This window comes from Eulemur rufifrons, chromosome 16, assembly GCF_041146395.1.
Source record: "Eulemur rufifrons isolate Redbay chromosome 16, OSU_ERuf_1, whole genome shotgun sequence".
Lineage (NCBI taxonomy): Eukaryota > Metazoa > Chordata > Mammalia > Primates > Lemuridae > Eulemur > Eulemur rufifrons.
Window position 1 is genome coordinate 37,307,755 of NC_090998.1, and position 20,617 is coordinate 37,328,371.

At 58.5% G+C, this 20,617-nt stretch overlaps 2 protein-coding genes across 4 annotated transcripts in view; one reads left to right on the top strand and one right to left on the bottom strand.

The window, feature by feature from the left end:
- Positions 1–218: 218 nt before the first annotated feature.
- Positions 219–7,690, top strand: SLC48A1 (solute carrier family 48 member 1). Its single transcript, XM_069490178.1, has 3 exons — positions 219–423; positions 5,805–5,972; positions 6,591–7,690. The coding sequence occupies exons 1-3, from the start codon at positions 288–290 to the stop codon at positions 6,725–6,727; spliced, it is 441 nt and encodes a 146-aa protein (XP_069346279.1). The 5' UTR covers positions 219–287; the 3' UTR covers positions 6,728–7,690.
- Positions 7,691–8,603: 913 nt separating this feature from the next.
- The window catches only part of HDAC7 (histone deacetylase 7), a 34,502-nt gene continuing 22,488 nt past the window's right edge, over positions 8,604–20,617 (bottom strand). For all 3 annotated transcript variants that reach the window (XM_069489316.1, XM_069489318.1, XM_069489315.1), the window contains 14 exons: positions 19,821–20,040; positions 18,407–18,540; positions 18,146–18,266; positions 17,870–17,919; positions 16,490–16,597; positions 15,511–15,566; positions 15,232–15,319; positions 13,924–14,043; positions 13,593–13,690; positions 12,418–12,536; positions 11,602–11,735; positions 11,234–11,318; positions 9,938–10,076; positions 8,604–9,749 (listed from right to left, as the gene is read on the bottom strand). In XM_069489316.1, the coding sequence (XP_069345417.1) occupies positions 9,704–9,749; positions 9,938–10,076; positions 11,234–11,318; positions 11,602–11,735; positions 12,418–12,536; positions 13,593–13,690; positions 13,924–14,043; positions 15,232–15,319; positions 15,511–15,566; positions 16,490–16,597; positions 17,870–17,919; positions 18,146–18,266; positions 18,407–18,540; positions 19,821–20,040 (1,518 nt within the window). In that variant the 3' untranslated portion in view covers positions 8,604–9,703. The remainder of the gene's footprint in view (positions 9,750–9,937; positions 10,077–11,233; positions 11,319–11,601; positions 11,736–12,417; positions 12,537–13,592; positions 13,691–13,923; positions 14,044–15,231; positions 15,320–15,510; positions 15,567–16,489; positions 16,598–17,869; positions 17,920–18,145; positions 18,267–18,406; positions 18,541–19,820; positions 20,041–20,617) is intronic.

Genomic DNA, 20,617 nt, shown 5'->3' on the forward strand with positions numbered 1-20,617 from the left:
TTCCCGGGCCCGGCCAAGGCCCACCTATCCTGCCATGGCGCGTCTGGGGACGAGCCCGGGACTCTGCCTTGCTGGCGGGCACCCGCCGAGCAGGCTTTGCAAAGCGGGGGTGCGGCCTGCGCTGGGCGCGGGCGGCCTCCGGCCGGGGAGGGCGCTGTGCCGGCGGCGAGGGCGCGGGGGCCGGACGGGGGCGGAGCGCAGGGCGCCGGCGGCTCGGGCTGCGGCTCGGGCCCTGCACCTGTGACTCTCGGTCGCGCTCGCCCTCGGCCGCCCGGCGTCGCAGCCCCATGGCCCCGTCCCGGCTGCAGCTCGGCCTCCGCGCCGCCTACTCCGGCATCAGCTCCGTGGCCGGCTTCTCCATCTTCCTCGTCTGGACCGTGGTCTACAGACAGCCGGGGACCGCGGCCATGGGAGGGCTCGCAGGTACGCGGGGACGCCGGGTCCCGGCTCGGGCGGGCGGCGGGGAGCGCGCTGTCAGCTGCTCCGGGACGATCCTCCTGGGCGGCGCTTCCCCGGGGAGCGGGTGGGGTGTTTACCCGAAAACACTGGTTGGCAGCGCAGGCCCCGCGCGTGCCCGGGCTCCAGGGCATCCCCCGGAGCCCCCCGGGACCCGATGCCCGCCCGAGCCCGCCGCTGCCGTTTGCACAAGCTTGCGGTGCCGCCCGGCTTTCGTCCCCGCGCCCCGTCTGCCGGCCCTCCCCCCGGCGCCCGCTTCCCTGGCCACCTCCTTCCCACAAACACACACATTCGTTCTGGGGGATCCTCGTCCCCCAAGCGTGCCTTCCTTGGGTGGTGGGTGAGGGACAGGAAGAGGGCTGGGGAACCCATCTGCCTCCTTCCAGTGTGGACCCGCAACCCCAGCAGAGCCCTCCGCGGAGACTGGGAGCACGGCGCTGGGGATCTGATGGAAACTGGACATTTTCTTTCCACTCACGTTGGTGCCTTTTGCGAGCCGTCTGCTGTGGCTCCTCCGCCGAGCCCCGCCGACCACCTTTCTTAAGGAGAGAAGGGGCGGCACCGGCGCGCTGGTGGAGGCCAGGTGCGCGACACTGCCCCCTACTTGCTGTGCACCTTTGGCACGCAATTTAACCTCTCTGTGCCATAGAATTGGTGTGAAGACAAAAAATATTATTTCTACTTGCTAACATTTTTTTAATGCTTTCTATGTTTCAGGCACTGTGTTAAGTAATCTGCTTCCCTTATTTCATTTAATCCTTACATTAATCCTATGAAGTAGGCATTATTGTTGTGTCTAATTTACAGATACTCTAAAGTTTAGAGTAAATAAATAACTTGCCCAGGGTTACACAGCTACGTGAAATAATATGTGTAGGAAAGGACTTTGGGGAAAAAAATACATGTAAAGGTAATGCTTTTACATATGATGATCTTATCCTATTACGAAAATCCTCTGCTAAAAGAGCCCTACATGGAATAATAACTAATTTACTAATTTAGTGGGGTTTCTACCCCTACTAATCAGGTGGGGTTTCTGCCTTATTAGAGGGGCATACATAGCCCCAGTCTAAGCAATGCCAAGCAAAGTGCTGGGGTCACCACGGAAGTGCAGGTGGGCACCCTGGCTGGGATATTCTCAGCCTGCCAAGCTGCCCTGCCACCTGTGGGCCCCTGTCCCTCCTGGGAGCAGCCAGCCCATCTCTGCCCACTTGTCTATGGGTTCTGGTTCCTTTTCCCTCCACACCCCACCACTTTCCATGCTCTTCACCGTTCACTTCTTACAGCTTCTTTTCTGTTTCCTATTGGCCCTGCTGCTTGCTTCCCTTTGGAAGGCCATGTCAGGGCAGGATGGTTGAGATAAGAGGGAGGACAGGGGTGATGGGGGAGGGCCATCCCTGGGACCCCCGCTTGGGTATGCTCGGAGTCTGGCCTGGTGGCAGTTGAGGTGAGCCGTTCCTAGCCGTTGTGCCCTCGGGCATACCAAGGCTTCCTGGGCCACAGTTTCCTCTTCTGTAAGGAGCGGGAGATTCCCCTGAACTAGCTCTCTGACTTCCCTCCAGGTCTGAAATGCTGCAGTTCTGCTGTCCACTCGCTGAATCTTCCATCTCCAGCTGCCTGTTAGAAAGTTGTGGAAAAGGCCTTCTTTCTTGTACTCTGGGGAGTTGCCTAGGTTTTCCCTCTGACCCAAACTCTGCCCTTTCTCCATCCCTGCGGCTTCCCTCGGCCTCTGAGGCAGGCCAGCTGTGGGCTGTGGCGTTGCCTTCAGGGAGAGGCGCCAGGGCAGCAACCACTTGGAGTAGGGTCCTGGCATTTGACCCGACATTTGACCTTTGACACTGGCCATGGAAGAGCCAAAACTGTGTGGTGGTAGGTGGTGGTGGTGGTACATGGTGGTGCGGAGGGGATTCCCAGGCTGGGGCCACGCACCTTCCCCACCCCGAGTGGGTTCTAAGAGAGTCTGTAGCCAGTCAGCCTTCTTCCCCTTTTGGGGGTGAAGTGTCAGCGGATTTAGTGACTTGTGAGCACCTCACTTCTGACTTGGCGTTTTCCAGCCCAGAAACTGCAGAGTCACCAGGGGGTAGCCCTAGCATGCTCCTTCTCCCCTGTGTTAGACCAGCCAGGAGCTGGTTGGATGTGCTGGTTTCTGGGGCCAGGGCAGCCAGGGAGCCCCTGGTTCCAATGGGCAGAGAGTTTGTGGGTGAGGACACAGTCTCCCAGCCTGGTGGGTATCTGGGAAAAAGTGTCTTTGAAGAAAGGCTGGTTTTGCTGGGGAGGCATGTGTTGGACCTACCTGCTCTGGCTTTGCTGTGGGAACCCTGGGGGGAAACAGACTCTTGCTCTAGGTTTAGTAGGCCAAGGAAAGAGAAAAAGAATAGTTGCCCCAGGAGACTAAACTGCTCTGAGTTCTTCCCACGTGAGCTGCAGAGGGCTGGAGTGCCCGAATGTAGAGGGGCCCGACCCAGGCCCAGTGTCCTGCTTGTCTGCATTTCCCCTGGGGGCTCCCCTGGTGGTCTTCTGTCTTCTCACCCCCAACCCAGCTGCTAGGGATGTTTTCACCATCCAGTCCTGCACCTTCCTTGCCTTTAGCTTGTCAGCTGTAAGCCCAGAAGCGGAGCAGGGGCCCTGCTCCTTGGAGCAGGTGGGGTGGAGTTAGGGCGTGGTCTGGCACCGGCTTGCAGCCAGGCGGAGCTGGTGATCTGTCCATTCCTCTGTGAACTGTCCATTCCTGTGTGAACACCAGGCTTGCTGCAGTCCCAGAGTATCCTAGGGAAGGGTGCAGGGCTGAGGGACATCGCCTCCTGCCTGAAGTGTGGGAGGGGACCCATGAGGGGCCCCAGCTCACTCAGTGAACCCTTTGGGTAGAGCTGATAGGGAACTCTCTTCTGAGGAGGGTGGCGGGAGCTGGGGTGGTGGGAGTGGGCCTGCCTCCAGACTAGGCGTGTGTTTATCTGGATGTGAGGCCTGTGTGCAGGGCCTGGAGCAGGGTTGAGGGGAGGTGAGAGGGGAGTAAAGTCATGCTTTCTTATTAACAAAGAACAGGGCCCCAGAACACCCCAAACGGCCGTCTTCTTCTCCCTCTTGGCCTCAGCCCTCTTTGGTATGTGCGTGTACATGGGGGTGGGAGTTTTGGGGAACTACTGGATCATGGCCAGTGGACTAAGAGCTGGCATCTTCATGAGCCTCTATTTCAGCATTTCCTAACCCAGAAATTGCTGAGTCACAGAGGAATTGCTCTGACCTCCTTATTTTTCTCCTAAGCTGGCTTCCAGAATCTTCAAGTGGGAAAGGATCTTGGAGCTCAACTTCTCCAGCCCCTCTGTGGCGTGAGGAGACAGAGGGCGAGTGGACCTGTCCCAGACAGGTGCCCATTTGACTGTTCCTTGAATGTGCTCAGTGACAACAAGCCTCATCCCTAGGGCCCTTTAAGAAACCAAACATCTCCCTCAAGTGAAAACTTAGGATGATGTGAGAGAAGTGGGACTTTTGAGGACAGTGGCTGGTATAAAATCCAGATCACGTAGGATGTAAGCAGAAGCAGGGGATTATATTCTGTCCACGACTGGCCTGCTGCAGCTGCCCAACTAGGCAAGGATGGAGAGATGCTTATCCCTAATCTCAGGGCTAAGGGGACCCACTTTCCTGGCCCCCAAACCCTGAGGATGGTGGGCAGGGGCAGAGCTGGGAGATTGTATGGGAGGGGAGGCTGCCGGGTTGGTGGACCTCTGCTCTCCCTAGGGTGGAACTCCAGGGCCCCTGATTATCCAGACTGGCAGGACCTCTGGGCTCACCCGTTTTTAGATGTGGAAACACCAGGACTCTGGGGCATGCCAGCACCGGGCCTCAGGTTTCCTGGCTTGCAGGCTCATGGGTTTTTGTCCCTCACCAGGCTACCTGAATTGTGACAGCTTCTGAGCTGATACCCAGAGTATAGCTCCACGATAACTAGCTTCCCCTTGCCTTTTTCCCCCCTCACTTTTTAAAAAATTATGAAATATTTCAGGCATGTAAAAAAGGGTAGACAATTTACCGAAATCCTTTATATTCACTACCCAGCCTAAGAAATAAAATAGCATAGATCCAGTCAAAGCGCTCCACACCCCACCTCCCTGTCAACTTCCCTTCCTCATCTCCATTGCCAGAGATAACCACTTTCCCTGCCCAGATACTCATCCTTCCTTGCATGTTTGGGAGGCTTTGATGCCTGCAGTGTGTGCCACCGCTTTCGGAGAGGGCTCCTGACTCCTAGGGCACAGCAGCCTGTGTGGCCCACACCCTACAGGCCAGCAGGTGGAGAGCTTGCAGCTGGCTCTGCCGCTTTCCTTCATTCCTCCCTTGCTGGGACCCCACGGCCCCATCCGGACCCTTGCCAATGGAATTGATATTCGTTCCACTCTTTGGGCTGTGCCAGCAGGCACTGCCTGGCACAGAGGGTTGTTTTGTATTGTATTGTATTGGCCGAGTGGCAGCTGGCATCCTAGGGGAAGTACACACCCAGGCCCAGAGGGCAGGCCCAGGAAAGGCTGGGGGTGTTTGGCTTGCCCTAAGCTGCAAACTAGAGGGAGTGGCATGAGGTCTGGCCAATAGCCAGAAGGCTTCTTGGGTGCTGGGTGGCCGTGGGGTCCTCATGGCTGGGCCTCCTTACCCTGCAAGACCAATGCAGGGAGTTTGGGAAGAGCCCTGCTGCCTAAGAGCCCAGCTACAAGCCTTGAAACTTGGAGGTTGTAGCCTCCAAGGGCCAGGTGGAGGAAGAGCGTGGGGTGGGAGGACAGCCCCAGGACAGGGTGGACAGTGGGAAGTCCCTGGAGAGCAGGCTGGGCTGCTGAGGTTCTCAAACTTTCTGATTTCAGGACCCCTTTATGCTCTTGAAAAGTAGTGAAACTCAAAGCAAATTTTGTTTACATGGGTATGTATAGACATGTACCATATTAGAAGTTAAAACTGAGAACACTTTTCAACACTTGAAAGTAATACTAAAAATAATATTGAGTTAACAACATAAATAACATTTTTGTGAGAGATATTCATGTTTTCCAAACAAAAACATTCAGGAAGAAGAATGCAGGGTTTTCTATTTTTGCAAATCTCTTTAATGTCTGGCTTGCTAGCAGGCAGCTAGAGTCTCTTATCTGCTTCTGCATCTAAGTCCTGGTGATACCACAGGCCCTGTCCAGCTCCACGGGAAGCTACGCTCTGCAGTCACGAGGGAACCAGAGAGGAACGCCAGTATTAATATTCTTATGCAAATAGGCCTGGCCTAGTAGACCCAAAGGGCCCTGGGGATCCCCAAGGGCCCCCGGGCTGCAGCGTGGCTGGCAGGCCGGTCGCTGACCCAGTCTTTCCCGCAGGTGTGCTGGCGCTGTGGGTCCTGGTGACGCACGTGATGTACATGCAGGATTACTGGAGGACCTGGCTCAAGGGGCTGCGCGGCTTCTTCTTCGTGGGCGTCCTCTTCTTGGCTGTCTCCGTCGCCGCCTTCTGCACCTTCCTGGTGCTGGCCATCACCCGGCACCAGAGTGAGTGCGTCCCGAAGAAGAGGCGTGGGAGGGGCAGCTGGGTTTAGGAATAGACCCTAGGATTCCGGTCCTGGTTCCGCAGCTCACGTCCAAGGGACTGGGTAGACCACTTAGCCTCCCTGAGCGTGGGGCGTCTTATCATTAAAGTGGGGAGAATGAGCCCCGCGTCCCTAACGGTGGGGGTGTTCGATGAGACTGCGGGAAGTGTTGAGCACTGCCCATGCGCATTAGCTATTGGTACCGCTCAGTCTCTGCCCAGCTCTGGGGTGGGGGCGCCCTCTGGTGGCGATGGCAGTAAGTATCCAGAGGCCCTTCTCCCCGCCCGCAGGGAGTCTGATGCTAACTAAAGCAGGTTGCAAGTGGCCTGGGGTACGTGTCACAAAAGCAGAGTGCATGATACAGCCCTGTGCTTGGCCAGCCCTGCCATTCCCTCACCCCCACGGCCTCCTGCCTGCAGCCCCTGGAATGCTCTCAAACCTCTTTCACACTCACTTAAGTCTTTCTGTGGGGTCCGTTCAGCTGCTGGGATGTTGAGCGGGAGGAGGGTGGCCCTGGCCTTGTGGCATGGGGCTGAGGGCGGGGCCCTCTCAAGCCACTGTTGGGCTCCTCTCCCTGCAGGCCTCACAGACCCCACCAGCTACTACCTCTCCAGCGTCTGGAGCTTCATTTCCTTCAAGTGGGCCTTTCTGCTGAGCCTTTACGCCCACCGCTACCGGGCTGACTTCGCAGACATCAGCATCCTCAGCGATTTCTGACCCAGGGGTGAGGTCTCTGCACCCCGGGGGTCCTCAGGACCTGGACTCAGTCTCTTGAGACATTGGGAGGGCCTGATCCCACCCCCTTGGGACCCCAGAACTGTGGCAGAGAGCACACAGCAGGACGAGTGTGGTCTCCCAGGAAGCTATCCTGCCTGTCCTGCCGGGGAGACCTGGGTGTGGTGGAAGACGTTGCTCCTCACTGGCCTGGCTGGAGGGCAGCTTTACACCTCAAATGGATGTTTTCTTTGCACTCAGTGAGGAATCTTTGTGGGTCAAGGGGTAGGACCATGAGGCCTTGACCTACGCCTGGGGGCAGAGCAGTCCCAGAGATGGCGACACTGGGCTCTTTCCCCAAGGCCTGAGGAGCTGAGTGGAGAGTTCAATGTCCCTCCTCCTACCCTCTCACCCCGAGCTGGTCTCCCATGAGTGTGCTAGAGCCAGAAGCCATCAGCCTCTCCCTGCCACCCCCGACATACAGAGGCATCCCCACATCCCAGCACAGAACTCCCCCAACAAGGCCAGACTAAGGGTCACGGGAAATGTGCTCCTGCCCCCGGAAGGGCTTTGGGGAAGGGGGCAACGTGGTATAGGCTAGAAGGAGCCCCCAAACCTGTACCGTGTACCCCTCGCCCTGCATTTCCACTCTGCCTCCTCAGAGTGCCATTGCACCCAGACCCCCAGCCATGAGACACCTTCTCTCCCACTCCAGCCCCTGCTCACTGCCCTTCAACTAGAGCTTTTATCTTTTTAAATTTCCCCTCTGAAGGACTAAATCTGCTTTTCTGCCCATACACTGGCCCAAGGGCTCACCTAACTCAGGAGGGAGGGGCCTGTTGTTACCTAGATCTTTTTATGTTAGGTTGCCATTTTGCACGGTCTACCCCTCTCCCACAGACCCACGATGTGTCCTGCCCCTCAGCTCTTTGCCTTATCTGTGTCACTGTCACTTTAGCAGAAATACAGCAGCCATTTGTATCAGACAGCCTCTGGTGGTTACTTGTGGGGAGGGAACCTGGAAGGGGGATGGACTAGGAGGGGTGGGCGGGGCGGAGGGTGGTAATAGTTCTCTAGCTATCCGATTAAACCATTTCCTAGTCCAAGTTGTGGGGAACCAGCAGCTCAGCTCTCCTCTCCCAGCTCTCAGCATGCCCCCCTGTGCGAGGATGCCCACGCACACAGCCTCAGCAACCCCCGTGGGATCCTGTGTCCATCACAGGAGAGGCCAGGCCAGATGGGAAAGGGAGGAGCACCTCTTCCCTTCACACCCTGCCAGGCTGCTGCGGGCTCGGGGCCAGGTCTAAGGTAATGAGGTGCTGCTCTTCCTGCTGGAAAAGCCTGGCAGACTCAGAACCGCAAAGGCAGGTGCTGGCAGCCCTGACGCCTTCCCCTCTGTTTATACCAGCTGAGCTTGCCCAGGCCTGTTCCCTCGCCCATTCTCTCTTCTAGGCTCAGTATATGCTTAAGAAGTCATGGCACATTAGAGCAGAAGGAACTGTAAACAGTACCTATTTCCGGAGCCTTTTGCTGATAAACAGAGGCCTCAGAAGGTGATGGGACTTACCCGAATTCCCAGCTGGGACCTGAACCCGGGGGTGCCTGATTCATGACTCGCTAGGGTTGAGCACCTGTATTCCTGCCTCCCCCGTCCCAGGGCTGGGCCTTGTGTCTATGGACTCAGCCCAGGGCCGCCTCCTTATCACCCCACGGTGGGGCAGGCAGGGACAGATGGGGTGTGTTCAGAATGGGTTCTTCCTACAGGGCAGCGGCCGCAGAAGAGCAAGGAGCTCACCCCGTGCTCTGGGCTCCCAGCCGGACGCATGCTGTGTGGTGCAGCTGTGTGCCCATGTGCACGCCCACGTGACAGCACAGGCACTTTTAAAGCAAATAAAACATTTATTCAGATTTTTTTCGTTTTTTTTTTTTTTTTCTTTTTTCCTTCTTTTTTACAAAAACATGCATACGTACACAGGGTATGGTGGGTCCTGGGGAAGACACACACGCACACGCACACGCCTCACTCGCACACGCTCACACACAAACGCTTTCCTTCTTGGCCCCAGGCCTGGACCCCAAAAGCCTTGAAGACTTTGCCAGGGCAGCCTCCCCTCCCCGTGTCTTGTGTCCACTCTCCCACGCCGCCCCCACAGCCAGGCTAGTCCTATATGAGACAGGAGTGAGAGCTGGGGGGCAGACCCCAGAAACAAGGCTCATGGAGGGGGCAGCATCTGGGGGGCCCCTGGGGGTCGTGCTGTGCTTCTGAGGGGAGACGAAGGGTTTGGCACCATTGGATCAGGAAGCACAGGACTCCAAGAGCACCTGTCTGCTCCACCAGGGCACTGAGATGGCCAGTGCAGGGTGGCCTCTGGCGGGGGCAGGGACCAGGTGGAGGTCTGCCGACAACTGCTCTCAGGGGGAGCTTCGTCTCAGTGCCCAATGTTGCAGGGAAGCTTCCAGAGTCATCCGAGGAAGCAGGTGAGAGGAGGGACCCCCTGCGCTCAGGGATACAGGACCTTTGGCCCCCTGCCTACCTCCAGCCCACAGAGCCTAGGAAGGGCCACCCCGGCTGAGGCCAAGTTCACATTTCTGTGTGGAGCCTGGGGCTGTGTGCAAAGTCTGGGGTCTGCAGAGCCAAAAATAGTGGTTAAGTGTGGGCCCAACCGAGCCAGTCCTCCTCTATGCAGTCCTGAGGAACGTGGGCCACCGCTTGGGGCCCGGACACCGAAGGGGTAGAATCTGTTCTTGAGAGAGCCCTGTCGGGGCCTGGCTGCCCAAACTCCTCTCAGGGTCCTCTCTGGTCCCTGTCCTAGACCCAGGGGCCCTCTCTGGGGTGGCTGTCAAGGCAGGCAGGCCATTCTCTGGCCCAGACCACCTGCCCTCAGGATCTCTGAAGACCCAGGAACGGGGTCTGTTGCCAGAGACTAAAAGAGAACCGGGTCCGAAGGGTAGGGTGGGTGCACATGTCGTTCCGAAGCCTTAGAGATTCATTGGTTCTTCCTCCTCCACCAGCTGCTCTGAGGGCCTGGAGGGAGGGACAAGGATGGGATGCCGGAGGGCCAGGAGCTGCAGGAAGGATCGCAGCTGAGCTTCCCTCCCAGCCCCGGACAGGACGCCTGAGAGGGCAGGGGTGGCTGCACCGGGGATCTGGGGTCTTCCAGCAGGGAGGATCACAGGGGTGGAGAGGGCCCAGGGCCAGGGGTCTGGCATTACCTGTCTTCAGCCAGGATGCCCACAGAGAGGGATGCCAGTGCCGTCACTGCCTCCACTTCTTCTGCGTCGGCCCCCGGCCCCCGGGGCACCCAGGAGTCTGGACAGGAGGCCAGGCGCTGCATGCAGCCCCAGTATTTACCTGGGGCGAGAAGCTGGTGAGATAGGGCGGGGGAAGGCAAGCCCCTCACGCTGCACCCTAGACCAGACACGGGTGTCTCAGGCCCAGGGCCCAGGAGCCTGAGACCAGGAGCAGCAGGCCCATCCTCAGCTTGGGGTCAGCTGTCCCACCTGCCCCCCCCCAGTCGCGCCCCTCCCCACCCAGCCCTGACAGGGTGAGCACAGCAGGTTCCACTTGGCTCTGAGGGGGTCCTAGCAGCGCCAGGCCTTCTCCCATACCCTGTGGCTGAAAGGCCATCTTGGACTCATCGTCCTACATGTGGGTTCCTGAGAGCTTTGGGAGGACCCACTTTCCCGCATACGGGGTCTGTGTCAGAGTGACCTCCCAGGTCCCCGAGCCCCGGCCTCCTGCAGCCGAGCGTCCCACTCATGCTGCCTCCACCCGTGCTCCGCCCGGCGCCCAGGGAAGGAGAGCATGGCAGGTGGGACGAACACGGCGCTGGGAGAGCTGACCATCCCACGGCCACTCTGTGTGGCCTCCGGGCTGCCACCGCCCACCCAGGCCGAGGGAGTGTTGTGAGGCTGATGCACAGGGAGCACCCCCAGCACACAGCCTGGCTGAGTCTCTGCCATTACGCACACTTCCTTTACCCGGCCCTTGTGTGGGGACTCTATTTTATTCATTTTTATGTCCCTAGCATAAATTCTGGGTCTTTACATAAAGTAGTCAATACATGTTGCGTTGAAGTTGAAAACTTAAAGTTCTTTCCAAATGTGGGGGTTATTCTGAGATGCGGCCCCCAAGCAGGCTGTGTTCCCCAAGGCTCCAGTGGCCACGACTTGGGGAAGGGGTGGCGACACGGCCTCTGGCAAACAAGGCCCGAGTGTTGCTGTCGGCCTGGCCCTGGCCGAGGGCTGTGGCTGGAGATGAGAGGTCAGTCCCTGCCTTGAGGAGGCCACTGTGGTGGTCCCTGCTGTGTCCATCTGAAGGGCTTGGAGGTACCCGCTCATGAGGGGCTGCCCACCATTACCACTGGGGTGACTCAGGAATCTTATGCCAGACCAACAGCAGGTCACCTGGTTGGCACTGGAAGCCCTGGAACTCTGGCCACTGGGGACAGGGGATCTTTGAGGTTCTTTCAAGTCTGAGCCCGGTGACTGTCCTATCTCCACACTTACTGTGCGCCCGGATCACGGCTTCCAAGGATCGGATGGCATTGAGGTTGGGTTTCTGTTTCCAGCCTTCTTCTGAAAGGGGATCCACCTACAGAAAACAGTACATCAGCCACCAGTCTCTCAGGGACCCGCAGGCCCGGCTCCCTCCCACGCCAAGGGCCCCCGCCCTCTGGGCACAGACAGGCACAGGCGCTGGCTCTGCCTCGGTCAGGAGGTGCTGGCCCTAGCCCTGACTTGGGGAAGAGGCGTCCACTTTGCCCACCTCGTTTCAGACCTGGCCACCCCTGCGCTGTCCCATCCCATCGCCTGCTCTTTGGACTGTCCTGGGGAGCCAGGCTCACCTGCACAGATGGGGGAGGGGGACAGCTCACCTTGTTGCCCAGCAGAGCAGCCACACAGGCCTCAGAGGCGTCACAGATGGCTGTGAGGTCATGGCCACCCTCCAAGGCCAGCACCACCGCGCCTCCTGCCAGGTTCATCAGCTGCTGTGTCATGTACCCAAAACCTAGACGTTCGGGTGGGGGGAAAGAGGAGGGGACAGGGATGGAGGAGCGGTGGCCCATTCTCTGTCCCGGTCTCCCCGCTTGCTTCCTCCCTTCTAGATAATGACTGAAATGCGTAAGTCGCGAGTTTCCAAAGTGCTTTCACATTGAATCCTGCACAAGGCTCAGAGAAGTTAAGGGACTTGAGAAAGGCCGCACAGCTAGTAAGTGGCAGCAGGGTGGGACTTGAACTCGGGGCATCGACTCCAGCCTGAGTCTTCTTCACGGAGCCACCTCATCTCCTCTTTCTGTCCCCCAGGCCCTGTGGCCCAGGGGGCTGAGGGACGCCCTCTGTTCTGAGGACGCAGCTCCTCCCATCCTCCCTGTGGAGAAGCCGCCAGCCCTGCCTGCAAACAGCACAGTTGGGCTGGGGAGTTCTATGGCGGACCTTTCTGTGTGTCAGACTTAAGTCCCCAGGGGTCTGACCTGGTCAAGCCCTCCGTGTTGAACAGGCCTGGGTCCCAGAAAGGGCCTGGGCTGTGCTAGGCTAGGAGATCCCAGGGAATCCCAGAGCCAGCTGTCATACTGCGGTCCTCAGGCTCACAGCCACTGCTGCTGTCCCCTTTAGACTCGGGCAGTGCCTCCCCACCCCCCACAGCCTGGCTCTCCGTCCCTACTCCTCCTCCTCAGCTGGGGCCCCCTTACATTTGGCAGAAACGTGGTAGCCACCCAGCGGGGCTGGGTGTCCCTCGGCAGCGTCAAACCCAGCTGACACTAGGACCAGGTCTGGAGAGAACTCTCGGGCGATGGGCATGACAACTGTCCTGTGAGGTTGCAAGGAGAAGAGGGGTCACCACTCTGCACAGCACTGTGGGGGCAGAGGCCAGGGCCCCGCCATCTTTGCCGTGGGGTGCCCTGCTCTTAGGGCTCCAGGACACTCAGTCCCCCAGCAGGATTAGCGGGTCATCTGCCTGCTTGACTTTGGCTGGCCACTCGTGTCCCTGGCACAAAGCCTGAGGACTCAGCCCCCCAGGGAATGAAGGGGGAGCGTGTGTGTCTGTGAGTGCAGTGAGCAGGGCCACAGAGAAGGGGCACTCTCACAGCCGGCCGAATGGCTGGGGACCGGCCCAGGGACTGCAAACGCTGGTGCTGTGCACTGAGTGAGCACTGTGGCACTGTGGCACTCAGCTACTCAGTACCTGAGTGCTGACCAGGGCAACTAGACCCTCTGAGGTCCTGGGCCACTAGCACCATTTGCTCATCCCCTCCCCTGCCGGCCCCCCACAGCTGCCTCCCTCCAGCCCTGACCCAACTCTGAGGTCCATTTTGGTGTTCTTCAAAGCCCCGGGCTCTTGGCTCATACACCACGAACTCCCACCCAGGGCTCCTGCAGAATTAGCTCTCATGGAGATTATCTACAGAAAAGTCTGAGATCTACTTCCAGAGTTCTCTTTTCCCACATGGAGCGCAGGGCCCCCAGCATGAACAGAGCCAGAGCCCCTCCTTCAGAATGGCTTTTCTTAAGGTATTCCCCCAGCAAGAAATCCTCTGCTTTTTCTCTGCCTCCCCAATTTAAGTTTCTCCCCCCCTACTCAAAGCCCACCTCCTCCAGGCAGCCTTCTCTGACTAAATGTGGCAGCTCTGCCCACTCCACCCTGCCTGTCTGCCAGCACTCAGTCTGACATTGGTTCTTGGTAATGTGGGACTTTACCCAGTGCCCTTTGACTTCTGTGTGTGTCCTTTCCATTGGAGTTTGCCTACAATGACTAGTAACCGGTGGGGACAGGGTGACAATCCAGCTGATCATCTCCAACCTGGTGCGGTTGGGAAAGGGGCAGGAGAAGGTGGCCTTGCTCCTCTGGGGGCCCCAGAGCACTTACCTGAAGGCAGCCAGGTACTCAGGATCCCCCATGGGGGGGTCCAGACCGCCAGCCCAGGCCACATTGACGTTGAAGCCCTCACCGCTTCCAGACCCTACCTGGGAAGCAGACGCAAGGGAGACATGAGGAGAGCAGAGCCCTGGAAGAGGAACCCCGGATGCTAGCGCTGCCAGACCAGTCCATCAGCCCCCTCACTTCCTCACGGGGAAGCTGAGGATCAGGGAGGCTAAATGATCTGCTTAGGGCCACACAGCTCGTGGTGATGGAAGCAGATTGAGTGCCAGGAGGAGAGTCAACAGGGCGGGAGAATATGGCCCCACCGTGTGGTCACCTCATCCACAGCCCCGCTGCCTGGGAAGAAGTTGCCATCGTCATGGCGATGCAAGGAGATGTAGAGCACGCTGGGATCTTGGTAGAAGGTTTGCTGGGTGCCGTTGCCATGGTGAACGTCCTGCATAGGGAGATGGGCAGTGGATTACGGAAGGCGCAAAAGCAGAGAGATGGGGACCAGGACGGTTAGAGGGTTTCAAGGTCAGGAGCCATTCTGAGGGTCAGGACCCTAGACTGGGAGTCAGAAAACTGGGGTTCCTAGAGCCATATGGGTCAGTGGCCCCAAGTAACCCACTGCCCAGGTCTGAGCCTTAGTCTCTCCATATGGAGGACTCTCTCTCCCTCTCTCTCACTCTCTATAGGGACAGAGAGGAACATGGTGGGTGGGGCTGGCTGTAATATGAAATCCTAAAGGAGGGAGGCATCTCCATCGCTGAGGAGGCAGCCATGGCAGGCCAGCCCACATGAGAGAAAAACCATGTGGGGTGGATCAGTGGCAGGGAGAGGGAGGAGACCAGGATTATACACATCAGGAACCCTCACCACCATGTCCTGCATGAAGTCATGAAGTGACGCAGGTGAATAGAAACTGAGCCCAGTTACGGAGGGGCAGGTCGCTGGCCTGGCCCCATCCCTCCTAGGAAGAGCTGAGCCTACACTGGACTCATAAGACCATGCATGGGCTCAAGCGTGCAGAGTTCCTCCACGGTTTTCAACTTCTGCTTTGACGTGTCCCTTTCACAGCCATCAGTGCAGAAGGGACATAGCTTAGCAGTTAAATACGTGCACTCTAGAGCTAACCTGCCTGCGTTCAGATCCATCTCACGGCTTACGAGATGAGTGAGTGTGTGCAACTCACTGAATTGTTCTGTGCTCACTTTCCTCATCTGTAAAATGGGTTTTAGTCAGGATTAAATCCATCGCTGTAAAACCATCAGTGGCTGGATGTGATTAGTGGTATACTGATATTATCTGCTATTATTCTTATCATAACTACCTGTAGGGGAAATGCAGACATTATTAGATCTGCCAAAAGAAGGCAACAGAGGCCAAGAGACAACACTCAGATGAGAACTCCTACCCACTGTGGGAGTTCGCTTTGGCTGAAGGCCTTCCCACACACCATGTCCTCTGGGCCTCCCAACAGCCCTGTGACGTGAGTGTTATCTTCATTGGAATTTTACACAAGGGGAAACTGAGGCTCAGAGAGGCTAGCACAGAACTAAGACATGGAACCACATCTCTAACGCCGGGCTGGGGGCTCTCTCCATAGGACTCTCGGATCTGAGGTGCAAGGACAGGCACCTACCCAGTCCACAATGAGGATCTTGCTGGCCTTGCTCTGCTGTTGCAGCTGCCGGCAGGCGATGGCCACGGAGTTGAAGAAGCAGAAGCCCCTGGGAGGAGAGAGAGAGGTCCTGCTGGCCCTCTCCCGCCCCACAACCCCACCTCTCCAGCCCCTTCTCTCCCCCAGCCCCTGGCTTGGCCCAGCCCCAGAAGGCTCAGAGAAGGAGGCGAATGTCCCGGCAGGAAGGCCCCAGGGGCCTGCCCCCCACCTCATCCCACCCAGGCCTCCTCCAGGCCTTACATGGCTGTGGAATGATCTGCATGGTGTCCTGGGGGCCGCACCACAGCAAAACCGTTCTGGAAAGAGAAAACGCTCATCAACCAAACAGTCAGCGCCCTGACCCACATCTGCGCGTACCAGCCCCCAAGCCCCAGCCTCCTCCTCTGAGAGGGGGCCACAGGGCATCAGCCGCCAGCATGTCTGACCCTGTCCGGGCTGGAGCTGAAGTGGCCCAGAGCCCGACCCTCATGCTACAGGCCCTGTGCTTACAGGCTGCACGTGAACACAGAGCCCCACATCCTGGGGTGTCCCGGCTATTGTCACTTGGCAATGACAACTGCTACTGACTGTCAAGCAAAAACGATGCACCTGGCACTGTGCAAATGCTGGACTTCATCCTCACAGCCTCTCTGTGAGGTCAACGTTACCTAATCCTCCGTACGACATCTTCATAAAACAAACATTATCATCTCCAGTCCACAGATTAGAAGTCTGAAGCTCAGGTGAGCTAAGCAACTTGTCCAAGGTTGTCTGGTTGTGAATGGCAGAGCCATGCTTTTCAGGCCCACCGAGGGGCTCTGACACTGAGGGCACTGACTGCCTTGGGCTGTACGCTCCCAGATGACTGGGGTGTGGGCCGCAGGACAAGTCCCATGAGACGCCCAGCCCAGAGCAAAAAGCACGGGCACCAACCAGGTCTACATAACCTCAGCACTGAAGGTCCAGCGACGTCCCAAGACTTGCCTGCAGCCACGCAGTGGGCCTTAAATGATCCTGGATGATCAGAACCCTGTGTCTCCTAGAGACCAGCGGTCACAGTGGCTTGCCTCCCTGCCAAGTAACATGAGCCTAGGGTTGAAGTCTCAACCTGGTCCCTAGAGCCCTCAACTTCCCTTCCAAAACCGTGTGGCAATATTTCCAAGAGGAATGAGACATCTGGGGTCCTGTTCCTCCCTGTTGCCTCCCCTGTGGAGGGCCCACCTCAACCCAAACTTCCTACCTTCAGCTCACGGGAGGCCACTTTGAAGGCGAGTTCGGTGACACTGCCGGCAGCCCAGCGGGCTGCATTGGAGGAATGCAGCTCGTTCCAGATGGTGTCAGTATCCACCTGTGGGAGCCAGAGTCAGGACCCGCATCATCCAAGGCTTCGCACAGGAGCCAGGGCCCAATGGGGCAGTCCCCACCCAATGGCCAGGACCCCAGGGGCAGGGAGCTGGGCAGACAGCGCTGCCTCCCCAGTGCCCCACCGCCCAAAGGCAAGGCCTCCTGTGTCCCCAATCCCAGCACAACTTCTCCTTCCCAGCTTAAGTCCCAGAACCAGCCCATATCTGGCCAGCACTCTGCCGACAGCATCGCGCCTGCCTCCCCGGTCAGGGGAGGGGGCATGGCGTTACCTGGGCGGGACTTGGGGTTTGGGCCGGGAGGGGGTTTTAAGCCCCAGCTGACTCTGCTCAGGCCCTGCGGGACGGTCGGAGCTGGAGGGGCCGTCTGCACCACTGTCTTCCACTCAGGGCCCCTAGCCCAGGCTGGCAGGCCCCCCAAACCCAGTCCCTGGGCCTCAAGGGGGGCATGATGGGGAGATGGGGAGGGCGAGGCAGACCAAGAGAGGCGAGGAAGGCAGAGAGAGTCGCAAGAGGCTGGAGAAAGAGAGAAAGAGAGAAAGACAGAGAGGGAGAGAGGGAGGAGAAAACAGAAGCAACAACAGTTGGAAAAATCAGAAAGTGGCAAGAAATGGGAAGTTGTGAACAGGGCGCTGACTGGCTCCCAAACAGCCCCCCACCAGCTACGGCTTCCACTTTCCCTCAGAGCGAGGCCTCCATCCCCTGCCTCCACACACCGTGCTCGAGAAACCACTGCAGGGACATTTCTAGGTGAGGAGAGCCGAGCCAGAGGGGGCAGGAAGCCCCTCCAACAGGTGAGGGGTGAGCAAAGCTGGGGGTCAGAGGGCTGCGTCCTGGGGTCGGGCAGTGCCTGGATAACCAAGGACACCAGGAGCACCCACAGCCCCACGCCAGGCAGTCCCGGGTCTGGAGAGCAGCCTCACTCTGCCACGGAATGGCCGACACCCAGCCACTGGGCTCTCAGAAGGGAGACAACCCAGCCCCAGTCTCGGCCCTGCTCTTTAAGCCTCCCTCAGCATCCACCAAACACCTTCTAAGTGCAAACCTAGACTGGGCTCCATGCTGGGGAGACACCGATGGGCTAGGATACCCCTGGCCCTGGGAGCTTCCAGCCTGCAGTGGCATCGTGGGGAAGTCCCTGGCCGCCCAGTCCGGCAGAACCACAAGAAAAAGCAGGCAGGGGCTAGGCCTGGGAGAACCGAATCGGGGAGATCCGAGAGCCCTTGGCAATTCCCGCTCGAGACCCTGGGCACACTTACCCCAACCCCACCACAGGGCAGCATCACAAACATCCGCTGTGCCAGGAGCCCTGTGGGGAGAGGCCCGCCCCCGTGAGTGTGAATGCTCTCAGCCTTCGGCCCCTGAGGAGGGCTGGGCGGGTGTGCAGGAGAGAAACAGTGCAGGGAGAGGTGGGGTGGGCAGCAGAGGGGCCAGTGTGACAAGCTGGAGCAGGGATGTCCAGGAGGCTGCAGGACGGCCAGCGGGGACCAGAGTGCAGGGGCTGGGCGAGACCCAGGGCCCGGGCACCACCCTACCTGCTAGCTTCCCGTTGTCCAGTTTGAGGCGGCTGAGCGGGTTGGTGCCGTAGAGGAGCACATGCCGCTCAGAGTGGACCAACTGCAGCTCCTCCAGGTTGGCCTTCCGGCCCCGGACACACTGAGGAAGGGCCCACAGAGCTCCTCAGCCCTTGCCCACCCCCTCCCATTGCCACCGCCCCAGCCGCTCCTCATCTCTCGCCGGCCCCAGGGCCTCCCAGCCCATCGCTCCCACTGCCCTCACCTCCTCCGTCTCCTCACCTCACACTGGCTCCGGAGCCCCCGCTCCTGCAGCCGGGACCAGATGCTCTGGATGCGGCCGGCGTGCTCTGGGTGCCTGCTGTTGTCCCCGCAGGAGCACTGGTGCTTCAGCATCGCTGAGTCGTAGACCAGCCCTGCGGGAGCAGGGGTCAGGACCAGGACCCCAAGGCCTCCTCCGCCACCTCCATGGCACGGCCCCCACACAGAGCCAGGCAGGGCACCCCCCCACACCCCCACACATTCCTGCCCCCGCCCCCACCCCAGCCCGTCACACCCATCTGCACACCCTGACGCTTCCCCAGGTGGCCGCAGACAACACACCAACACAACGCCAGCCACTGCCTCCCTGCTACGCTGACCTGACTGCTCACACGGCCCAACACACCACCAAGCCCTCAAGTGCTCAGAGCCTACGCACAATGAGACCTGCTGCCAGGAGTCTCACACTGGCTGTCATGACCCCAGAGAGGCTACCAAGGGGCAGCAGAGGGGAAAGAATTCCTAGGAAACCCCAAAACTGGGAGCAAGGAAGCCCACAACGACACCGGGCCATGTGATAAGACAATTACAGCTTTGGAGAAGTGACTCTTTCAGTGTGACCTGTGGGAAGACTATAGGGGAGGCCCTGCACAGTGCTGGCGGGAGGATGAGTTCCTGTGCATCTTGGGACACCAAGGACCTTCAAAATGCTCGCAGCATTTTCCCCAGGGATGCCACTCCCCAAGAGTGAACTCTGGGTAATAACGCCAAGCACGAGTGAAGATTTACACATCAGGTAAGTAAAATGAGCAATAACCTAAGTGTCCAACCACTAAGAAATCACCGACTAAAAACAAAATACTATGAGACTCTCAGTTTTAAAACTTAATTTGTCAAGAAGCATTCATAATACGTTAACCAAAGAAAGCAGGGTACAAAACATAGTTAATGTGTTGACAGCGTCCATACACGTACATGCGGCTAGAACGAAAACTGGATTGAACTATGGCGGAATTGAAGAGGGGCTACCTCTGGGTGGTGGGATACTGGTTGGTGATTTTTATTTTATTCTTATGCTTTTCTGTACTTTTCAAACTTTCTAAAATAATTCTGAGCTCTTTCTACAAGCAGAGCAACAGTAATAAATGTCAGTTCCAAAAATGGGCTGAATGCGTTGGCAGGAGACTGCAATTCTTATCCTGGCCTGACTGGCACTTGCCATCTGACCACAAACCTGTCACCTTAGATTTCCCAAGCCTTGGTCTCCTCGATGGCCAAACAGAATAACCACCTGCTCCACCGGCCTCACGGGCACCGTGTGGTTCTAACAAGACTAAGCGCTCTGTGGCCTCTAAAACGTCCTGAGCACCACAACACAGACAGACTGGTGCAGCCGGGCCTCTCCCTCCTGCCTCCGCTGTCACCCCTTTCCCACCTGTGGTGAAGCGCGGGGTCCCGGCAGGGGTCTCTGAGCTGGAGAGGGCGCGGGCCTGGCTGGCAGGCTCTGAGGTCGACAGCGAGGCAGACGCAGCTGGGGAAGACTGAGTCCTGGACAGGGGCCGGTGTCCGCCCTGAGCCAGAGGAAGCAGCAGAGGGTCCCCGGTGCTTCCCGGGGGGAGCCGCCCGGCCAGTCGCTGCTGCTCCCAGAGCAGCACCTGAGGGAAACAGGGGGCCTTAGTCTCCAGTTTCTCAGCATCCTGCCCGAGGTCTTGGGAACCTCTGGGTGGGCCCCCTTCCTGGAGAGCTGGGCTCTGGCCGTGGACTCTCTGAGCCCCCTGCCCCCAGCAGCCCCCTCAGAGGCTGTACCCCAGACTGACCCCCCAGCTCCACCAGAGCTCCCTGGGCCCTTGGGACTCCGAAGGCAGAACCCAGGTGAGGGGACTTGCAGCTCTGATCAGGATCTCCTCATCTCCACAGACTGAGCAGCTGCCCCAGAACACATGTATGGACCCACGTGTCACGCTGTGTCCCCTCCCCACCCAATTCACATGTGGAAGTCCCAGCCCCCAGTACCTCAGAATGTGACCTTATTTGGAGACAGGGTCTTTACAGATGTAACTGAGTGAAAATGAGGAGATCAGTGTGGGCCTTAAACCAGTATGACTGCTGTCCTCATAAAAAGAGGAAATTTGAACAGCACAGAGGGAAGACCGTGCAAAGACACAGGAAGAAGATGACCCTCTGTAAGCCAAGGAGAGGATGCCAGACAGCTCCTTCCCTCGCAGCCCTCAG